The sequence below is a fragment of the Coregonus lavaretus genome (assembly GCF_964263955.1).
Source record: "Coregonus lavaretus genome assembly, chromosome: 15".
NCBI classification, from domain to species: domain Eukaryota; kingdom Metazoa; phylum Chordata; class Actinopteri; order Salmoniformes; family Salmonidae; genus Coregonus; species Coregonus lavaretus.
Window position 1 is genome coordinate 38,637,294 of NC_140002.1, and position 24,142 is coordinate 38,661,435.

The window sequence follows — 24,142 nt, forward strand, 5'->3', positions numbered from 1 at the left end:
AAGAAACTTAGCAGCTTACTGATCCAAACATGCTTTCTCTCTGGATGGGACTAAATGCTATTTTTGACATATCCTGTAAGCTCAGCCACCAGTTATGATTGAAAAGGGATCCGAGTCCCGATTAAGGAATAAACCAAACTCAATTTTGAGAAATAATAAATAAACAACTTTTATTTCCATTGATCATACATTTAGCGTGCATATTAATCCAAATAAAAGCAGCAATGATCATGTAATTATGAATACATCTAGAAATGATAAGAATGGATCTGAGGATCCTAGATTTCAAACATAAGGTCTACACACTGTCCTTATGCAAATTATAGGAAGGTTTGGCAATAATTTAGTTGTGGTCTTTTTTCATAACAGTACAGTATTGTCATAGTTATTTTGTTACCATTTTCAAACCTGTATATTGGAATGTATGTGCTATGTTTAGGAAATAAACTAACGCTTTAAAAACGTTTTTTGTACTCCTATGCAGTGCTTTGACATGTAGCTGAAATATGTTCAAAGCCTGAATGTGACGGAGACTAAAAATGATTTTTTGAGAGGATTCCTTGGAACATAACTCAGAAGTGTAGACATTTCATCATTGAAATCTATACCCCCTTGAGTAAAAATGTTTTGATGGTATAAAGTCATGCCTTCCATCAAACTCTGAAGACAAGGAGTACAAATACCTTGAATTATCCACATCCACACACTCACACACTCATAGAACACCTTAGGAAAAAATTTGCTTCAACATGGTCCCCAATTTATATTTCAAAGCACACTTTTCAAGAATCAGGAAAACTCTGGCAGGTTTTGTCTCACATAGATTAGTGTCCTGTAAAAAAAAAAAAAAAAGAAGGCTATTGGAAGAAGTCCTTACAAGACTAAGAGATTGTCCCCAGACAGAGTCTGGATCAGGGAACCAGGCAGTGATACTCATATGTTGCTGTGCTTAGCTTGGATTCACATCTAGACTTTCACTCATGATGATAGCCGTATTAAAAAGTTTACATACAATACTTCAAAATGTTTCTATCATTCAATTCTTCACTCAATACATGCAAAAGAACACTCACAGTCTCACTCTCTCACATGTACACAACTAGTAGTAGTATTATCTTTTACATGATATACAATAAATAGTTTGAGATAATAAATATGAATATTAATCTTATTAACAAACACCAACAGCTTTGTTCAACTTATCTCCATTTCCTGAATAGCATCTGACATTATTTTTCGCTCTCAGTGGCTGCTAATTCTAATGCAATACCATGCAAACTGTAGTTCTTCCACTTCACAACTCCCATCACAAGTTGTCTTTTTAGACCGTGTTCAAAGATAATATATGGCATTGTTTTATCTACAAACACTTAGATTTTCAAACATCTTTACTATCTTGGCATCATTTTCAAAAATTTCCACAAGACAACTACATGACGTTGTTGAAAAAGAAGAGAGGGTTAGGATGAGGGTGAGGGAAGTAGTCAATGTTCAGGGCAGAGGCTGAGAATCTTCATGGGAATGATTGTGCTTGGTGGGCATCAGGGGTTAGAGAGTTGGTCAACCAGGAACCAATGTTAAGACATGGGGAGAGAGAGGATCTGATCCAGCTCTGATCTCTGAGTCAGTGTGCATAATCTCCAAGACATTCAGACTGATTAACTAGGGCCGTACTCTATCTGAATGCAGAGATGCAGGAAAGAGGCAGTGGGGCTAAAATAGCTAAGGGTTCAGGATAGGCTATAAACAAAACGGGAGCATTCTCAGAAGAGTCAAGGGTCATTTTATTTCCCTCGTTTGTGCAGACAGCCTGGTTAGATAAAGCTATGCCTCAAGGCATGAGTCCTCCCAAGATATACACCAAGTCATTAGCTGGTCCCAGTATGCTTCCAACAGAATGACTAAGGCTGCCATCCACGTCATTGTAAATTGGATAGAAGTCTTCAGAGTCAAGCAACCACTGTAGCAATAATAACAAACTATAGAAATACTTTAAAACACTCAGAGAAGTACAGAAAAATGAGCAGGATAGACATGTAAACAATAGGAGACAAGCTTTCTCCTTCAATCTCTCTCTCTCTTTCTCTCGCTCTCGCGCTCTGTCTGTCTCTCAGAAGCCTGGCACGTGGCAGTAGGCCTCCAGGGAGGCCAGCATGATATACATGAGCCAGACGGAGAAGAAGAAGAGGGAGGTGAGGAGTTTCGCGGTCCGCGGACCCCCCAGTTCGCCCCCTGCCACGCCGGCCCGGCGGCGGTACATCAGCACCAGGACACACACGAACGCCATGATGGTGAACAAGGTGACAGAGAAGGCCAGCGAGCCTGGCTCCACAAGGAACTTCTTGCCCTTGGTCTTCCAGTAGACGGCCGCGATGGTCCACGCCACGCCGATGCCCAGGAACACATTCACTGCATTACTGCCTGTCACGTTGCCGATGGAGGCGTCAGCGTACTGGTCCTGGATGGCTGCCACTTTACTGGCAAAGGTGTCTGGGAGAACATGCAGGAAGCAGAAATAGCTGGTTAGAAAACAGTTACTGATTCTGGCAAGGTTTAAAATCGGACAACAGAGACAGATACAGCCCAGAGAAAGACTGACAGACAGAGAGAGGCTACACAGAGATAGACAGGCACCCACCTGGAACGGAAGTCCCCAGGGCCACAAATACTACGGCAGTGACAGAATCCTTGAGCCCCACTGTGCAGCCAAAATGAGAGGCCAGGTCCCCGGTCACAGCCGTCAGAACACCAATCAGGGAGATGGACACAAAGAAGCAGGCCCAGCCGTTCCAGTACTCTGTGGGCGGGACAAAGGCGAACAGAACCTTCCAGAACACTGTGAGGAAGTGCATGATGTAGTCGAAACAGGATGGCAGGCGCTCCTCCCCACTCTCCTCCTCATCATCATCACCTGGGAGAGAGAAAGAGAGAGGTGTTTACACAGTTTCAAAATTCATGACCCTTTTGTTGCTTCAACTTGAACAGCAACTTGCATGTCTGTTACTTCATTACTGCTCCCAGTGTGATTTCTCTGCCCTGAACAACACACCTCTGACTCTCTGTTAATGCAAGACCATGCAGCGTTAATGAGTCTGCCCCTGAGATTTAGAAGTGAAGGAGAGAGAGGCACTCACCTGCACTGACAGTGACAGCATTGACAAACTGCTCTCTCCAGCTACTGCTGCCCACCACCAGAGCAAGGTTAGTCTTCTTAATCAGCTTATCCACTGTGTTCTACACACACAAACATACACACGGACATACACACAAACATACACACAAACATACACACGGACACACACATGGACAAGCAAAAATGCAAGAAAATAATGACAATCAGATTTCAGCTATCATAAAATAGAATTATCAATACATAGAATGGATAGAGAAGTATTGTATGGGGTGGATGAGGTCAGGGTTGGTCTGATGTTTATGCTGTGTGCAATGTCATCTTGCCCCATTTTTTTTTACTACATTTGTTTGTTTAGTAATATTTAACAGAGGGCAAAGGCTGATCTCTCTAACCAGCGGACATGCTTTTAATAAATATGATTTTGCGGGGGGGTGGGGATTTGTGCGTAAGAGAGGGTTTTGTAGGTTACCTTGAACTCGTAGGACTCCTCGATCACCACCTCCAGCTTGGTGTGTTCTCCCAGGCTGGGACAGCCCATCTTGGACACCTCCTCCTCATCAGTTCCTGCTGGCTTGTTGTCATTGGAGTCTCCTGTGAAGCAAAGGAACAATTCAATGTCAACCTATCCTTACCTCCTGCTATATAACATGTACCGGTATACAAAAATGCAATGTAATTTACTTATCAAATGAATGATCTGAGCATAAATAGTACAGTGAGGGAAAAAAGTATTTGATCCCCTGCTGATTTTGTACGTTTGCCCACTGAAAAAGAAATGATCAGTCTATAATTTTAATGGTAGGTTTATTTGAACAGTGAGAGACAGAATAACAACAAACAAAATCCAGAAAAACGCATGTCAAAAATGTTATGAATTGATTTGCATTTTAATGAGGGAAATATTTGACCCCCTCTCAATCAGAAAGATTTCTGGCTCCCAGGTGTCTTTTATACAGGTAACGAGCTGAGATTAAGAGCACACTCTTAAAGGGAGTGCTCCTAATCTCAGCTTGTTACCTGTATAAAAGACACCTGTCCACAGAAGCAATCAATCAATCAGATTCCAAACTCTCCACCATGGCCAAGACCAAAGAGCTCTCCAAGGATGTCAGGGACAAGATTGTAGACCTACACAAGGCTGGAATGGGCTACAAGACCATCGCCAAGCAGCTTGGTGAGAAGGTGACAACAGTTGGTGCGATTATTCGCAAATGGAAGAAACACAAAATAACTGTCAATCTCCCTCGGCCTGGGGCTCCATGCAAGATCTCACCTCGTGGAGTTGCAATGATCATGAGAACGGTGAGGAATCAGCCCAGAACTACACGGGAGGATCTTGTCAATGATCTCAAGGCAGCTGGGACCATAGTCATCAAGAAAACAATTGGTTTCACACTACGCCGTGAAGGACTGAAATCCTGCAGCGCCCGCAAGGTCCCCCTGCTCAAGAAAGCACATATACAGGCCTGTCTGAAGTTTGCCAATGAACATCTGAATGATTCAGAGGAGAACTGGGTGAAAGTGTTGTGGTCAGATGAGACCAAAATCGAGCTCTTTGGCATCAACTCAACTCGCCGTGTTTGGAGGAGGAGGAATGCTGCCTATGACCCCAAGAACACCATCCCCACTGTCAAACATGGAGGTGGAAACATTATGCTTTGGGGGTGTTTTTCTGCTAAGGGGACAGGACAACTTCACCACATCAAAGGGACGATGGATGGCGCCATGTACCGTCAAATCTTGGGTGAGAAACTCCTTCCCTCAGACAGGGCATTGAAAATGGGTCGTGGATGGGTATTTCAGCATGACAATGACCCAAAACACACGTCCAAGGCAACAAAGGAGTTGCTCAAGAAGAAGCACATTAAGGTCCTGGAGTGGCCTAGCCAGTCTCCAGACCTTAATCCCATAGAAAATCTGTGGAGGGAGCTGAAGGTTCGAGTTGCCAAACGTCAGGCTCGAAACCTTAATGACTTGGAGAAGATCTGCAAAGAGGAGTGGGACAAAATCCCTTCTGAGATGTGTGCAAACCTGGTGGTCAACTACAAGAAACGTCTGACCTCTGTGATTGCCAACAAGGGTTTTGCCACCAAGTACTAAGTAATGTTTTACAGAGGGGTCAAATACTTATTTCCCTCAATAAAATGCAAATCAATTTATAACATTTTTGACATGCGTTTTTCTGGATTTTGTTGTTGTTATTCTGTCTCTCACTGTTCAAATAAACCTACCATTAAAAATATAGACTGATCATGTCTTTGTCAGTGGGCAAACGTACAAAATCAGCAGGGGATCGAATACTTTTTTCCCTCACTGTACACCAATGAATCAATACATAGAGTTCTGTGAGGGGGGAAACTGAAATGTTTTTTCTCATGGGTATCACGTTGCAGGAAAAAGGCACTGAGAACATTAAATTAGTTTGTGTATATATTTTTTTGTGTGTTATTGTGGTTTTATCTATATAGAAAATGTCAAATAAAATGTTTGAAAGAAAGAAAGAAAGTAACATAACTATATTTGGAATAAAATCTATTACTGGTTAAGGATGTCATGTGTTGTGATTCTATGCGCCACAACCTTATCACTTACAACATGGAACTGCCAGGGTCAAATAAAACCTACAGCACTTCCACAACTACCATTCTATCCGTTATATACAGCCGTTGTGTTTTTCCAATAACTGATCATGTGAAACAGAACATTTGAGACTGACAGAGATAACATGGGGCTGCTCCTTTGCACCCGTACGGCTCTGAGTCTGCACTGACCGTGTTTCCGTCCGATCTCCAGCAGCACAGGCTCCCCCAGCTTGATGATGAAGGTCTTGTTCTTCTCATACTCCTCATCATCAATGACCTTCACCTCCAACAGCTTCCTGCAGACGGGGACAGACAGAGAAAAGCATGCATGTTGGGTAAGAACCAGACAGCTCTTTAGAAGGAGAGAGAGATGGGGACAGAGAAGGGTGAAGGGACAGAGGTGAGGAAAGGCAGAGGAATAGATAAGCGGTGATGAATAGAGCGATGGAGAGGAAACAGCTTGCCTTCTTATTTTCTGTTCTTCCTTTGACTGGAGGAGAAAGTGAGAGTGATAGAAAGAGGAGAGCAGGGTGGGCTGCACAGATGTCCAGAATGCTGGTAATTAGGGTTCATTAATAATGAAGAAAGCCACTAAGGCAGACAGGGACAGAGACACTGCTGGGAACAAACAATTAAGCAGTTAAGCCATTCACATTATGGCCACAATGCACAAACACACACACACACCACCCCTAATTTTCCTCCAACCTTATCACTAGCTACCTTTTTAATTAATGTGTCTGAGCCTTATCACGTAAATGTAATTCACTATCGTCCTTTCCATCTCGCCCTCCAACCCAAACTCGTTGCTTAAGCCCTCACAGAGTTGACTTTAATTACATTTAATAAGAAATATTCTGTATTGGTTAGCACAGTATTTATCACATGATTTCCTCCCACTCCTCACTGCTCTCTCTCCCCATCTCTCTGTTTTCTTGATTAGATTCCAGTGACCCAAAAAGCCTGTCCGTGTGGTGCCTCATATCAGTGTAAATGTGTCTAATGCAGCCTTGTCGCTCGCTGGACTATTCCCATGGGTGGCTGAGCTCTGAGCTCCACTCCCTCTGCATGCCAGCCAAACACTTCAGAGCCAAGCTGATAGTGGTGGACAGCTATCAGAGAGGCCTATCAGCCCGTGTTACGACTGCAGGGCTGGGTCCAGCAGATGGGCTAAGCCACACAGTGTAGAGATAAGATTAGTCTTAGATCCATTGTGATCCTATGCCCTGCAGACCTCTGGTACACACAGAGGTCCCAGGTGACAACTCCCCCTGTCGACACAGTCCAAACACAGACTGACGGGCCATCCCAAAAGACAGGCAAAGGTGCACACAGCCTGACAGAGAAGGATGATGAGAACAGGAGGAATGAGGAGGAAACGAGAGCGAGCAGGAAAACTGCATTTGTGCAGTCATCGCATTAAGCACTAGGCCTTAGTCCCAAACGATGGCCTTCAGGCATTGAATGGCACTGTAATTCACTGGAGCAAAAACTCAAACGAACACATGTGCGCAAAGACACACATACTGTAAATAGGTAAATAAATAGGTAAATATAAATATATGTCATGCAAATTGACTTCCTCCCCTGAGTACACCCCAACAGCACGCTCACATCGAGCAGAGCAGTGAATGAAATGGCAAGTATGAGACTTTGCATAGTGTCTAACGAACCTACTGATATTTGACATGTTTTGAATGTTGATAGCTACAAAATATTATTATGGAGTGTGAAATATATGCTGAGTTGAATTCTAATGTGCACGCAGATAGTAGCCTAGGTTAGACTGTGTGAAAAAGTACAGCTACAGATTGAATTACGTTCTGTTTCTTCATCAGAGCCACTATTTGTTTTTATAAAACTTCAATTACATTTGTGGTGATTTAGAGTTTAGCCTCTTCCCGGGTACGCCTGCGATAAATCAACCAACTAGAGAACAAACTCTCCCATTGCATTTGATTGCAGCCATCATGATTGAAGTAGTTACAAGATAATGTGCCGAATAAATAGAATTGCACCACTCAGAATATTAAATGGCAATTCCACTGCAACAGAATTACGCTTTGACTCAGTTTCTTCACTTTAAAATGTATGCCAAACAAAAACCATTGACTTAAAAGTTTAACAAAACATACAACTCTATGCACAAGGCCTACTTTTAAAAATGTCCACTGAAAAATGTCAAAAAATAAATGTAACTGTGCAGATGCAAACTTTGGTAACGTAATTACGGTAAAGTCTCCCTCAGTTTTTTTTTGCGACCACGTAAAAACTCAGAATTAAGATTCAAAGATGTCTGCAGAAAGAATGGGGTGTCAGCTATGACATGGCACCTTGAGTTTGAAAAAATTTATGTTTCTTATTGAACTACAGTAAGTGAAGTGGATTTACACCCGGTAACAGAATTACTGTAAAGGAATTACATCATGGGTCCCTGATCTGTACTACACAGAAATGCATAATTATGGATATGAATGTCATTCTCCTCATGTTTCACAAGTTTGGACATCACAGCACAGCACAGCAGAGCACAGTAGAGTACAGTAAAGTAGAGTATAGTACAGTACAGTACAATATACTCTACTTTTCTTTACTCTACTCTATTGTACTGTATTGTACTGTATTGTATTGTCCTGTGCTATCCAAATGTGAAACATACGTCTATGATACAGTGGCTTGCGAAAGTATTCACCCCCCCCCCTGGCATTTTTCCTATTTTGTTGCCTTACAACCTGGAATTAAAATGAAGATGCAAAATATTTTTTGGGTGAAACAAACAAGAAATAAAAAACAGAAAACTTGAGCGTGCATAACTATTCACCCCCCAAAGTCAATACTTTGTAGAGCCACCTTTTGCAGCAATTACAGCTGCAAGTCTCTTGGGGATTGTCTCTATAAGCTTGGAATATCTAGCCACTGGGATTTTTGCCCATTCTTCAAGGCAAAACTGCTCCAGCTCCTTCAAGTTGGATGGGTTCTGCTGGTGTACAACAATCTTTAAGTCATACCACAGATTCTCAATTGGATTGAGGTCTGGGCTTTGACTAGGCCATTCCAAGACATTGAAATGTTTCCCTTTAACCACTCGAGTGTTGCTTTAGCAGTATACTTTGGGTCATTGTCCTGCTGGAAGGTGAACCTCCGTCCCAGTCTCAAATCTCTGGAAGACTGAAACAGGTTTCCCTCAAGAATTTCCCTGTATTTAGCGCCATCCATCATTCCTTCAATTCTGACCAATTTCCCAGTCCCTACCGATGAAAAACATCCCCACAGCATGATGCTGCCACCACCATGCTTCACTGTGGGGATGGTGTTCTCGGGGTGATGAGAGGTGTTGGGTTTGCGCCAGACATAGTGTTTTCCTTGATGGCCAAAAAGCGCTCAATTTTAGTCTCATCTGACCAGAGTACCTTCTTCCATATGTTTGGGGAGTCTCCCACATGACTTTTGGCGAACACCAAACGTGTTTGCTTCTTTTGTTCTTTACGCAATGGCTTTTTTTCTGGCCACTCTTCCGTAAAGCCCAGCTCTGTGGAGTGTACGGCTTAAAGTGGTCCTATGGACAGATACTCCAATCTCCGCTGTGGAGCTTTGCAGCTCCTTCAGGGTTATCTTTGGTCTCTTTGTTGCCTCTCTGATTAATGCCCTCCTTGCCTGGTCCATGAGTTTTGGTGGGCGGCCCTCTCTTGGCAGGTTTGTTGTGGTGCCATATTCTTTCAATTTTTTAATAATGGATTTAATGGTGCTCCGTGGGATGTTCAAAGTTTGATATTTTTTTATAACCTAACCCTGATCTGTACTTCTCCACAACTTTGTCCCTGACCTGTTTGGAGAGCTCCTTTGTCTTCATGGTGCCACTTGCTTGGTGGTGCCCCCTGCTTAGTGGTGTTGCAGACTCTGGGGCCTTTCAGAACAGGTGTATATATACTGAGATCATGTGACAGATCATGTGACACTTAGATTGCACACAGGTGGACTTTATTTAACTAATTATGTGACTTCTGAAGATAATTGGTTGCACCAGATCTTATTTAGGGGCTTCATAGCAAAGGGGGTGAATACATATGCACGCACCACTTTTCCGTTCTTTCTTATGTATAATATTTTGAAACAAGTTATTTTTTTCATTTCACTTCACCAATTTGGACTATTTTGTGTACGTCCATTACATGAAATCCAAATAAAAATCCATTTAAATTACAGGTTATAATGCAACAAAATAGGAAAAACGCCAAGGGGGATGAATACTTTTGCAAGGCACTGTAGGCTCAGATTTGGTCCGGCCCTTCAGTAAGCCTTAACATCAAGGCCAGGGTGGACTGAGCAAATTTCAACTACTTTTCAACGTCCATGGACATCTGCCGTCGATAGGTGCTCAGTGGGTGAGGATGCTGGTTAAAGTAAATGGAAAGAGAGTAAGGCAGAGAGAGAGGGGGGTTGTCCAGACTCAGACTGTTTTAATACTTGGTTTGACCACCAGACGACAGAGAGACAAAGAAAACAGTTATGAGCTGAACATAACAGTATGCCAGTGAAAGGGAGTACAGTAGTTGCAGGTGACCCAACTGTGGTTTGTGACTATTATGATTTTCCATTGTAGCCAATTCAGTTGCAATAATTCCGTTACAGATTTTTTGGTAATTCCATTACCAACTTGGTAACAGAATTACGAGTTTTAATCACTCAATAATTCATAAACAAAATTGATATCAGTAAAATCACTATAACGAACAGGTAAGTCTACCATTACTTGTTACTTCTGTGAACTCTCATTATCCTCCCTCCACATGAGGGAGATACATTTGAAAATATCTTAAAGATATTACAAGGCAATATTTCTTAAAGTTATATATATTCAATTTCTCCAAAACGAAATAGAAGTGTTGAAATTAGTTGGCAGGGGTCTTTACGCCAACATTATTGTGTTTTAATGTATTTCTGATACCGTTTAAGACTTTTTCTGGTAGGTGTTTTCTAAGACACCTTTTCCATCTGTTTATCCAGAAATCAAAGCCTTTACGATGGAAAATACAGACCCTTAGCTTTCATCTGACACCATATTTGATATGCTCCTATGAACTTCACGTTTTCTATAGAAATGCCCTAAAAAACCAGAGGAAAAAGGCAGGATTGTGTGGGATCACAACATTTGTTGAAAAGACATTTCCTAATGTTCAATACATTATAGGTGAGTGTGTATGTGTGGGTGGGGGGCCTAAATTATTTGGGGCCCTCCAGCTTTGCAGGGGTTGCAGGTGTACGCCAGTGTATGGGAGGGGAATTCACCGAAAATGATTTACAGACTGACCAGTCCGCCTTTCTCTCTGGTGAGAGAACATGGAGAGATAAAATATCAGGCAAACATAAATGTGTTAAGTAATATTGCCTACTGTGCCACAGGTGAGCCTGTATAAGCACGGTCAAATTATGGTGTTTCATGCGCAACTGTGAGTGAAGTGTATGAAACACAAATTACTGGGGTTGGCATGGCAACAGGTAGCAATAGTGTATGTTCTGCTAAAAAGTCAAGGCCTTCGGTAAGATAGCTGTAGTCTGAGCGTGGAAGAGGTAGAGGCTCCTCATGTTTCTATTGTTTCCATCTCATATATTTTACTGGTGTATGAGATTATATGAGCGCTTTGAAAGACACCATGTCAAAGACTATTGAAAAACAACAAGCCTTTGGGTGTGAGACCAATCAAAACTGACCTTATTTTTTCACCTTCACATTTATGTTGGATGAATCCTTGTCTCATTGTGTCTGTGAATTTGTGTCCCTGAGGGTTTGCTAGTGACAAGCTGCAGTATGGGTTCACCTGCAGCTCTGGTTCATCGTTCTACCACGGCATCTGTGTTCCTGACTCAATGTGCTTCTGGATGGCTGATGAAAAGGAGCTGGCGAATCCCTGAAGACTGACGATTAGAGAGAACGAAAGAAAAGCTGGCCCTCTTTTCCCACCCTCTTCATGTCTCCTGTCTTGTTCCCCCTTTTCTTCTTTACCTCTTTCTTCTGCAATACTCTGCATGTCTATTAACAATTCTCCTTCGTTCACCACTCATCAACTATTGATTCCAGCTGCTTCCTTCTTCCCAGATCAGAGCCTTTTCTCTGGCTCATGCTGCTTGTGCTTGTTGTTATTGCACAACTACTGTAAGGCTTCTCTAAAGAAGCCCACTGACGTGTGATGCTTCTCTGTGTCTCCGTGAAATATTATTATTTGTTATTTTTCTTCTATTGCATTAATGTAGAGTTAGTGAAGCCTCACATCTGGGTTTATACGGTAGTAATAATGCGGATTGAGACAGTGGTGAGGTCATTTTACTGCTCTGTGGGCCTGAGGCTAATGCTTTGTGGTGGCAGGGCTGGAAAACATTATACCTCTCCCAGGAGGAAGCTGCTCTGGCACTGGGAGGGAGGCTCCTCTGGAGAAAGTGTATATTAGACAATACATTCCATTTTTTATCTCTGTACTTCTTCATTACTAAAATGAATTTAGTATTCTTGCATAGCCCAGTATGCATGGTGCTTGTTGCCAATAGGCCGGCGATTTTGTCTGTGTCAGCCATACTCAATGGCCAAGATGAATGACATCTCTCCCTAGCTCCTGTTTTCTCTCTACATTCTCTTCTTTCTCTGGAAACATCTCTCCTTTTATTTATCATTTATATTCTCTGTCTGTCTAGTTTGTCTGATGTGAATGGTGTAAAAGCAGTACTTTTATTAAGAGTAAATACAATTGCTTTTCTTCCAAAAATTACTATTTATATACACCAAAACCACTCTAAAATGTTAGTCATACATCATAAGCCCTGTTTTATCGATGAGTAAGCCAGAAGGATAAAGCAAGCAAGAAGGAGCTGCTGAGGCGGAGAGGAAGCATCTCACAGAAGAAATGAGAAGAGGGCTTTGGGGAACAACTCTGAAACAGAGCCTCCTCATAATTACTGAGAGAGAGAGAGAGAGAGAGAGAGAGAGAGAGAGAGAGAGAGAGAGAGAGAGAGAGAGAGAGAGAGAGAGAGAGAGAGAGAGAGAGAGAGAGAGACAGACAGAAAGAGACAGAAGAGAGAGAGAGAGAGAGAGAGAGAGAGAGAGAGAGAGAGAGAGGGGGGGGGAGAGAGAGAGAGAGAGAGAGAGAGAGAGAGAGAGAGGGAGAGAGAGAGAGGACAGAAAGAGAGAGAGACAGAAAGAGAGAGAGAGACAGAAAGAGAGAGAGAGACAGAAAGAGAGAGAGAGAGAGAGAGAGAGAGAGAGAGAGAGAGAGAGAGAGAGAGAGAGAGAGAGAAGAGAGAAGAGAGAGAGAGAGAGAGAGAGAGAGAGAGAGAGAGAGAGATCTGAGGTATGATATAAGATTAAGAATGTAATTAATTTGTCCAAATGTTCACAGTTCTCTTCCCTGGCATAGGAATCATACACCTCTGTAGTCCCTAATTGTTTAACTTATTCTGTGGGGGTGAGTGGCTGGGGAGACTGAGCGAGAGACGAGGAGCAATAGAGGGAGAGAAAGAGATAGAAAGGGAAAAGGTGATAGTGTTAATGGCTTTCCCAGCATGCAGGGCGCTATCTCTCCTTATATCATCAGCTGTCTTCTCTCTTCCCGCAGTGAAATAGTCCTCTAATCACATACATCTGATGCTTAGCTATAAACTAGAAATGCTCTACTCAGTGAATCTGAGGGGGTGGTAAAGACAAAAGTATATAGAGAGAGAGTCAGGTAGAGAGATATGTAATCTGTTGAGTTAAAGTAAGCTCAGTGAAAATGATGTTGAGTTAGAGTAAGCTCAGTGAAAATGATGTTGAGTTAAAGTAAGCTCAGTGAAAATGATGTTGAGTTAGAGTAAGCTCAGTAAAAATGATGAGTTAAAGTAAGCTCAGTGAAAATGATGTTGAGTTAAAGTAAGCTCAGTGAAAATGATGTTGAGTTAGAGTAAGCTCAGTGAAAATGATGTTGAGTTAAAGTAAGCTCAGTGAAAATGATGTTGAGTTAGAGTAAGCTCAGTGAAAATGATGTTGAGTTAGAGTAAGCTCAATGAAAATGACGTTGAGTTAAAGTAAGCTCAGTGAAAATGATGTTGAGTTAGAGTAAGCTCAGTAAAAATGATGAGAAAGTAAGCTCAGTGAAAATGATGTTGAGTTAAAGTAAGCTCAGTGAAAATGATGTTGAGTTAAAGTAAGCTCAGTGAAAATGATGTTGAGTTAAAGTAAGCTCAGTGAAAATGATGTTGAGTTAAAGTAAGCTCAGTGAAGATTATCTGTGTGATTTCCCCTGTAACATTGCAGCTCAATGCCAAACTGATTTTGCGGCAACAACACACAGACCTCTCTTTTACCACAGTTGAAAGACCTACAGTATATACAGTGCATTAGGAAAGTATTCAGACCCCTTGACTTTTTCCACATTTTGTTACATTACAGCCTTATTCTAAAATGTATTACATTGTTTCCCCCCCCCTCATTAATCTACACACAATACCCCATAATGATCAAGCAAAAACAGGTTTTTAGAAATTGTTGCTAATTTATTAAAAATAAAAAATGAAAATATCACATTTACATAAGTATTCAGACCCTTTACTCATTACTTTGTTGAAGCACCTTTGGCAGTGATTACAGCATTGAGTCTTCTTGCGTATGACGCTACAAGCTTGGCACACCTGTATTTAGAGAGTTTCTCCCATTCTTGCTCTGTCGGGTTGGATGGGGAGCGTCGCTGCACAGCTATTTTCAGGTCTCTCCAGAGATGTTAGATCGGGTTCAAGTCCGGGCTCTGGCTGTGCCACTCAAGGATATTCAAAGACTTGTCCCGAAGCCACTCCTGCGTTGTCTTGGCTGTGTGCTTAGGGTCATTGTCCTGTTGGAAGGTGAACCTTTGCCCCAGTCTGAGGTCCTGAGCGCTCTGGAGCAGGTTTTCATCAAGGATATCTCTGTACTTTGCTCCTTTCATCTTTGCCTCGATCCTGACTAGTCTCCCAGTCCCTGCTGCTGAAAAACATCCCCACAGCATGATGCTGCCACCACCGTGCTTCACCGTAGGGATGGTGCCAGGTTTCCTCTAGACGTAACGCTTTGCATTCAGGCCAAAGAGTTCAATCTTGGTTTCATCAGACCAGAGAAGTCTTTAGGTGCCTTTTGGCAAACTCCAAGCGTGCTGTCATGTGCCTTTTACTGAGGTGTGGCTTCCATCTGGACACTCTACCATAAAGGCCTGATTGGTGGAGTGCTGCAGAGATGGTTGTCCTTCTGGAAGGTTCTCCCATCTCCACAGATGAACTCTGGAGCTCTGTCAGAGTGACCATCGAGTTCTTGATCACCTCCCTGACCAAGGCTCGTCTCCACCGATTGCTCAGTTTGGCCGGGCGGCCAGCTCTAGGATGAGTCTTGGTGGTTCCAAACTTGCACTGTCATCTGTGGGTCCTTATATAGACAGATATGTGCCTTTCCAAATCCTGTCCAATCAATGGAAACAGGATGCATCCAAGCTCAATTTCGAGACTCATATCAAAGGGTCTGAATACTTATGTAAATAAGGTATTTCTGTTTCTTATTTATAATAAATGTGCAAAAAGTTATAGAAACCTGTTTTCGCTTTGTCATTATGGGGTATTGTGTGTAGATTGCTGAGGATTTTTATGTATTTAATCAATTTCAGAATAAGTCTGTAACGTAACAAAATGTGGAAAAGGTCAAGGGGTCTGAATACTTTCCGAAGGCACTGTAGTTCTGTAAATGCATTTGTGTTTATGAGTCCTAACACCAGACAGCAGATACTGCTGATAGTATTGTGGTAGCAGCAATCACCATGGTACAGTAGCATGGTAACGGTAGCTTTGGCAGCACGATCCTGTGATGGAGAAGAAGTCCCTAATCCCTATTTACAAGCTCCCATGAACTGCGACAGAGCATCCAACGTTGTGTTTGATTTTCACGCCACATGTTTGTGTACGCAGTGTTAATGGCCACAGGGGGGAACGTAAATAAACCAGAAAAAAAGAACTGCAGTAGGGTTCGAAATGTGCTGTATACAAGGGCTGTTCATTTTCCTGCAGCAAAATATAGTCGCAGTGTGGATCTCTACCATCACTACACTGCTGCATTGGGCAATATTCGCACTGGTGTGTGTGGTAACAGAGTTTTTGTGCATAAATGTGTGTTGTTTAAGTGATACAATGTCTGTGTTGTTTCATATTATGCTCACTGACGTACAAAAGGCATGGAAGCACCCAGTCAGAGCTAGACACACAGTAAATGGGTCTGAATCTGTAAATGTGTGTCTGCTGTTGTGTACTCTTTAGTACGTCTCAGTGGGAGCCCATGTGTTTGCATCAGCCCTCCACACTCCCCTGTACTCTCATATTAAGTCTGTTTCTCTCTCTCCCTCCATCTCCCTAACGATATGTGGGCGGCTGTCTATTTCTGTCTACACACACAAACACAAGCTTGGACACACACAGGCAGTGGTTTGGCTAGCGAAATAAAAAAAAGGCTTTTACAGAAGAGTCAGTGAGACGTCACACTCACCCTCTGTGTAATGACTGAGTAGAGCATGCCAATAAGAGAACACTGAACTGCACTGAGGAGGGAGAAGCTGCAGACTGTACAGATATTATTTGAATTTTCTCCTCAAATAAATGTGAGAGAAAGAGAGCAGGACAAAGACAGGCAGAGATACAGTCTACAGACACAGAGATACAGTCTACAGACCCAGATATACAGTCTACAGACCCAGAGATACAGTCTACAGACCCAGAGATACAGTCTACAGACCCACATCAGATCTATCCACATGGCCCTGAAGGTTTAAGTGAGTGAGTGAGGCGTGGAGTAGCTGCTACGGTGTGTCATAGGGGACCCTGGTGGGCTGTGGGGTAGCGGGTGAGGAAGTGGGGGCGCAGGTCACCCAACACTGCCTGCTAAGCCTAGCCAGGTCCACTCCTGATTAACAACAGAGATACAGGGCAAGAGTGCAGAGAGACTTGGGAACATAACCAAGTTTTTGACAGATAGTCCATGGTAACTGAGATACTGCATTTTTATTGTTATGCATTTGTTTCCTGCTCTTCTTACATAGGAGGGTTTGAAATTGAACACACCCTTTAACATCTAACCATATGCCCAAAACATTCACAATGGAAATAAAAGGAAAATAAAACAAATAAATCAATCAAAATGATCTGACTCCTCTCCTGTTTAGTGACATCTGATACATCTCTGTCATATCATCCAGGCTCTGTCGTAGCTGGCCGTGACCGGGAGACCCATGGGGCGGCGCACAATTGGCCCAGCGTCGTCCAGGGTAGGGGAGGGAATGGCCGGCAGGGATGTAGCTCAGTTGGTAGAGCATGGCGTTTGCAACGCCAGGGTTGTGGGTTTGATTCCCACGGGGGGCCAGTATAAAAAAATAAAAAATAAAACAAATAATTATGTATGCACTCACTAACTGTAAGTCGCTCTGGATAAGAGCATCTGCTAAATGACTAAAATGTAAATGTTAATCTCCAATGTATTGACACGTTTGGTTTGGGCAGAGATGTAGCTTTGCTCATCACTGCAGCTGCACCTTATGGCGTAGGGATTAGAGGCGATTAGGTTTCAGTGTTTTGGCAAAAGACAGCGTGTGATCTGAGCCGCCGTTTGATCTATGTTGTGAGAGTGAGCAAACGGATGAAAACAAAATCAAAACAGACTGCAAATACTAATCAAAGCTGTCACTATCATGGGGAAAAATGTCCCCAGTCAATCTGTAATTCCCTTCATTAAGAAAAGTAATACAAGTGTTTTGTCTTCACTGGAGATGGCAGAATAATATAATACCTGTTTCTTTTGAGATATCTCTCCCCCTGGTGAGATAATATCATCCGTCGAATTAACACAATGCGGTGTGTATGAGTGTGTGTACGTACGGTACTGAATTGGTATATCCATGTGTGAGAGTGTATACAGTATCAGTCATTTGGATGAATCCAGGGTAGAGGATTTGGTTAATACATCAAAAAGACCAGCTAAAATGAGGAAAGATGATTATGTGGATTAGGATTTGAATGTATTAAACACTATATCTGTGTTATTTCCCATACTGTGAGTGTCCTAACTAATTTACGTAGCTACAGTGGGGAGAACAAGTATTTGATACACTGCCGATTTTGCAGGTTTTCCTACTTACAAAGCATGTAGAGGTCTGTAATTTTTACCATAAATACACTTCAACTGTGAGAGACGGAATCTAAAACAAAAATCCAGAAAGCCACATTGTGTGATTTTTAAGTAATTAATTTGCATTTTATTGCATGACTTAAGTATTTGATACATTAGAAAAGCAGAACTTAATATTTTGTACAGAAACCTTTGTTTGCAATTACAGAGATCATACGATTCCTGTAGGTCTTGACCAGGTTTGCACACACTGCAGCAGGGATTTTGGCCCACTCCTCCATATAGACCTTCTCCAGATCCTTCAGGTTTCGGGGCTGTCGCTGGGTAATACGGACTTTCAGCTCCCTCCAAAGATTTTCTATTGGGTTCAGGTCTGGAGACTAGCTAGGCCATTCCAGGACCTTGAGATGCTTCTTACGGAGCCACTCCTTAGTTGCCCTGGCTGTGTGTTTCGGGTCGTTGTCATGCTGGAAGACCCAGCCACGACCCATCTTCAATGCTCTTACTGAGGGAAGGAGGTTGTTGGCCAAGATCTCGCGATACATGGCCCCATCCATCCTCCCCTCAATACGCTGCAGTCGTCCTGTCCCCTTTGCAGAAAAGCATCCCCAAAGAATGATGTTTCCACCTCCATGCTTCACGGTTGGGATGGTGTTCTTGGGGTTGTACTCATCCTTCTTCCTCCAAACACGGCGAGTGGAGTTTAGACCAAAAAGCTATATTTTTGTCTCATCAGACCACATGACCTTCTCCCATTCCTCCTCTGGATCATCCAGATGGTCATTGGCAAACTTCAGACGGGCCTGGACATGCGCTGGCTTGAGCAGGGGGACCTTGCGTGCGCTGCAGGATTTTAATCCATGACGGCATAGTGTGTTACTAATGGTTTTCTTTGAGACTGTGGTCCCAGCTCTCTTCAGGTCATTGACCAGGTCCTGACGTGTAGTTCTGGGCTGATCCTTCACCTTCCTCATGATCATTGATGCCCCACGAGGTGAGATCTTGCATGGAGCCCCAGACCGAGGGTGATTGACCGTCATCTTGAACTTCTTTCATTTTCTAATAATTGCGCCAACAGTTGTTGCCTTCTCACCAAGCTGCTTGCCTATTGTCCTGTAGCCCATCCCAGCCTTGTGCAGGTCTACAATTTTATCCCTGATGTCCTTACACAGCTCTCTGGTCTTGGCCATTGTGGAGAGGTTGGAGTCTGTTTGATTGAGTGTGTGGACAGGTGTCTTTTGTACAGGTAATGAGTTCAAACAGGTGCAGTTAATACAGGTAATGAGTGGAGAACAGGAGGGCTTCTTAAAGAAAAAGTAACAGGTCTGTGAGAGCCGGAATTCTTACTGGTTGGTAGGTGATCAAATACTTATGTCATGCAATAAAATGCAAATGAATTACTTAAAAATCATACAATGTGATTTTCTGGATTTTGTTTTAGATTCCGTCTCTCACAGTTGAAGTGTACCTATGATACAAATTACAGACCTCTACATGCTTTGTAAGTAGGAAAACCTGCAAAATCGGCAGTGTATCAAATACTTGTTCTCCCCACTGTAGGTAACTATTCCAAATGACTGCCAGACGAGAGGCATGGGGAGATATGAGGCAGTACCAAATGAGAAATAAGGACAGGGGGCAGAGGAACAGAGAGAGATGAAAAGAGAGAAGAGAGAAAGAAACCTTTGACATCTACTGTGAAAACTGTGCTTTTCACCTCTCCTAAAGATCTGGATTACTTAAATAGAACAAACCGGTGTGTTCTTTCAATATCTTCAAAGACATTTTCAGAGCTTTTTGTAACTTCTGGTTCACTCCGATGATTTTCAAACAGACTCATATGTGTTCAAAGCACTACTAACCCCTGACCCTGCCACTCTGGAGAGAGTGTGAGTGTGTGTGTGTCAGAATGCTCAGGTGGTTATCGATCCAGTAGTTAGTGTAGCCGTAGACCCAGAGTAGTGAGGAATATGGCTGTATTGATTCCCCATGTAGAATCTCTCTCCCAGCTGTTAGATCTCTGCTTATATAACTGGCCCCTTTCCCCATTTCCTTCCCCTTTTCATCGTTTCATTGTTCTCTGCTTGTTTTCCCCTCTCCAACCTCAAATAGGAGAAGAGCAGACACACACAGACACACAGACACACACACAGAGACACACACACAGAGACACACACACAGAGACACACACACACATAGAAAAATAGAAAGGGAGTTTATGGAAACACTAATCCACAAAACTAGAGAATGTGACATCTCTCCGTGTTTGTTTTTCAGGATCGGAGGTTTGTCTGTGTAAATCCCAGTGCATTGATTGGAGCTCAGAACTGCAAGGCAAACACAGTATACTGCATGCTTCAATTTTTAACTCATTCATCCTGGCTCCTTGTTAGTTTGCCTGTTAAAGTTGGCCTCCTCCTTTCCTACTCCTCTACTCTCTCTCTCTCACACACACAAACACACAAACACACAAACACACACACAAAGCCCCCTGGACTCGTGCTGGCTGGTGCCAGCCCACTTGAGTTGTGACTGTCCAGGGAGAGCCAGTTAGAGTCTTTTACGCTGTTTGGAAGAGAGGGTTCATCTGTCTGGTCAGCAGAAAACACTGACAGATAGATGCACTAGCACACACACACACCAATGTAAATTCTCACATACTGTACTACACAAAATCTGCATTCGAATGCAGAAACATGTACTCCTGCCCACTCAGCCACTCGACCAAACCTACACACACACACACACACACACACACACACACACACACCTCAGATGAAAAGACAACACATGCACCTGTCCCTCCACCCACTCATCTAACACACGTATATATGCACTACACTTTTTTCCAGCCATGATTACCATCGCTTTTCTCGTCACACATTCCATGAAGCACCCGCCCACACACCACACACCACTCTCTAAGCTCTCTTCCTCATCAGTCAGCCAACCCTGCCTACAGTGAAAGATGAATGTTAAAACACACAGCTTTGCACTCTCATCCCCTCTCTAACTCGTCCTTCCGCCCTCTTACCTGCCTCTCTACCTCGAAATCGATCTAATTTTTCTCTAGTCTAAATTATCACTCAAATCATCACTATCAAACAAACCACTTTCATTTTCTAAAGCCACTGCTCTTCCTTCAATCAGTCCACTATTCTTTAGTTTACATCACTTACATATTTGACTACACCTTTTTCAGCAATATTCATTTAGTTTAATCCTCTCTCTTTTTATGGTCTGAAAATGGCGAAATCCCAAATGCCACCCATTATCTACCCATTACAATTAATTAACTCCCATAGAAACGATAGTGTTCTAATATAGCTACATTTATTATTCCCTTTCATCACTACCCATTCCTCTCTCTCTCTGTCCTCCACACCGCAGCCCCACTGTTAGATATCCTGCTGTTTATCCCCTCTCTACAGCTCCCTCCTCCTCCTCCTCTCCAATTCTGCAAAAAACTCTATACCCATCAAACTCAACTCTGGACCTAGAAGCCTGTTCCACTCCATTTGTTCATTATTCCCCTCTAATCAGGGACTGATTTAGACCTGGGACACCAGGTGGGTGCAATTAATGATCAGGTAGAACAGAAAACCAGTACGCTCCAGACCTCATAGGGTAAGAGCGGAATACCCCATATTCTATACCATACAAATAGGCCATTTAATATCATACTGTAACGCAACACACAAGCCATCAACAGCAGAGCAGTGTACACAACAGGAAGTGGCGTTACTCACATGGTCTCGTCGTTCTGGAACTCCAGTTTCCCAGCCACCTCCTCGTAGTCCTCCCCAGCCTTGGCGGTGCCCTCCAGGGTGTGGTAGGGGATGGCCACCTTGCCCCTGGCTCCGGACATCCGGTGCACCTTCACCTGCATGCTGCCCACGCTCTCGCTCACCCTCATCGACTCTACTTCAAACGTGAAGATGCCTGCGTGGTCGTCGTCATAGATGGTTACCGTGGCGGTGTGGGCGTTGCCGAGGGCGGCCTTGGGGGATACGTGGGGGGAGAGGTTCCTCATACTGCTGGTGGTGGTGATGGTGCTGGGCTCTAGGATGGCCACCTCGGCACGGTGGACGATGCGAGGGTTGCTGAGGTGCACATAGAAGTGCTCGTCCTCTTCAAAGATGTCATCATCAATAACCCCCACGGTCAGCTCCTTCAGTGTCTCACCAGGTTTGAAGACCAGCGTGCCCTCAGCAAATTCATAGTCTGAGCCGGCGTTGGCCGTGCCATCCTCTGTCCTGTAGTCCACCTGAGGTGACCCAGGAACAAAACCAACTCAATGACAATTCAATTAATTCACTAGACAAGAGTAATTACTGGAGAAAATGCCCCCCTGGCTCGACCCTTATCTCATCTAAAAACCTTTCCCATTATTACATTTAGCTTGAGTGATTTTCAACATAATAATCTTTCCATTATACAATATAATTAATCACAAAGACAAATGTGAGTAGCTTGTCCCCATTGACCTTGACTGTGCAGCCGCTTTCGCCCCCATGGCGCCCAACAGACAGCTTGAGCGAGCTACAGTTCTCGAAGCACTGGTAATGGGAGGGTTCAAACTGCAGGTAGATGGTGTGGGGGTCCTCTTCCTGTCCGCTGGCCTCATGGCAGCTCACCACCTTCCTGGCCTGGTCGGCAGCATGCTTCTTCAGGATGTTACCAGCACCGATCATCATGCGCGTGGCTTGGATACGGTAGAAAGCTCTGCTCTTCTGCTGCTGGACCAGCACCTGGTAGTTGGCCATCTCAATCAGCTGCTCTGTGTCCTTCTCTGGGTGCCTCTGTTTCAGCTCCTTCAGGGTGCGGGCCATGTCCCTCCGAGCCTCATCCTCTTCTGAGTTCATTCCTCCACCCTCCTCCACCCCCTCCAGCATGCTGTCCAGCACCTCCTTGGGGTGGGGGTGGGAGTTGCCACTCTGGCCGTCCATCTCCACGTCCATCTTGGTGAACATGCCGTCCCCCTCCGTCTCGATGATGATGCCGCGGGCCTTGTCGACACGGTAACGCTTGTGGATGTACTTGTAGAAGAGCAGGCGTCGGTCAGCAACCCAGGCCTGAACCACACAGATGGGGAAGAACATGAAGGTGAGCACGGCCTCCCACACCTCCACCTCCCCCGGGGAGATGACAGCCAGGATCAGGTAGAGCCAGATGTAAGCAAAAATGCTCCAGGCTGCCGTGACAAAGAACACCCTCAGGTGCTTGATCCTGCGTGTCTCGTTCTCTGGCACCACGTACACACAGAGGGCGATGATGACGAACATGTTGAAGGCTGCGCTGCCCACGATGGTGCTGGGGCCCAGAGAGCCTGCCTCAAACGAGTGGCCACACACCTCGATGACAGACAGCAGGATCTCTGGGGCAGACGAGCCTAGGGCCATCAGGGTCAGGTTGGATACGGTCTCGTTCCAGATGCGTACAGTGGCTGTGGTGGTCTCTCCGTTGGACTTCTTGATGGTGATCTCTTTCTCCTGAGAGGTGATGACCTCAATTGAAGACATGAAGCGGTCGGCGATGATGGACATTCCCAGGAACATGTAGATGAGGGCCACAAAGTAGACGATGGCCCGTGCCACCTTGTCACCAACCGACGGGTTCTGAGGGTTCCACATGGGCAGGACCACACCCTCAGAGCAGGGGTCTCCATCGGAGCAGTTGCTGGGCGGGCTGCTGGGTGCTGCATGGTCTGAGCCAGCCTGAGAGAGGTGGGTGAGCCCCAGGAGGAAGAGGAGGAAGAGGGAGGTGGAGAGGCAGGAGGAGGAGGGGTGGGCAAGGCTCAGAATGCGGGTGTGTAACATGCCGGCGTCCGGACATTCGAGTCAGCTGGCTCCAGAGATCAATCCACTTCACGTCTAACGTCTCAACAGACACCTCTGGAAGACACAAGGGAAGAAGTGTAGTGACTTACAGGAAACACTAGCACAAACGCAATATTAATCATTAGTAGCTGCAGATCAGTGAAGGGTCTGCAATACATCCCTTGTCCTGGAGCCACGGAGTAGTCCTTGTCTTTCCCTAAGGCTAGGTATTCCAGTGGTCAACCAGAATGTGATGGGGGAGTTACAGTGATAGAGATAATTACAATGTCTGGTTCATCAATTGAAGCCTGGACAACAATTAAAACCAGCAGACCAAGTAAGTAGCTCTCCAGAAGCTGAATTATCAATTTTTACAGATGAGCACCACTGTTGTTTACCCACCTGAGTAATCTTACCGTAACCCTGTTTCTACTGTTATTGGTGTTTTATAGCCATTGCT

General features: G+C 44.0%; 1 protein-coding gene across 1 annotated transcript; it reads right to left on the reverse strand.

Moving 5' to 3' along the window:
- Nucleotides 1-146: 146 nt before the first annotated feature.
- On the reverse strand, nt 147-23,682 carry LOC311142337 (sodium/calcium exchanger 1-like; the record flags this gene model as incomplete). The annotated part of the gene is made up of 7 exons (XM_084177965.1): nt 147-2,490; nt 2,639-2,911; nt 3,135-3,234; nt 3,603-3,724; nt 5,905-6,011; nt 21,613-22,130; nt 22,351-23,682. 7 exons carry the CDS (start codon nt 23,680-23,682, stop codon nt 2,111-2,113), a joined length of 2,832 nt encoding a protein of 943 aa, XP_084034091.1. The 3' UTR covers nt 147-2,110.
- Between the last annotated feature and the right edge of the window lie 460 nt (nt 23,683-24,142).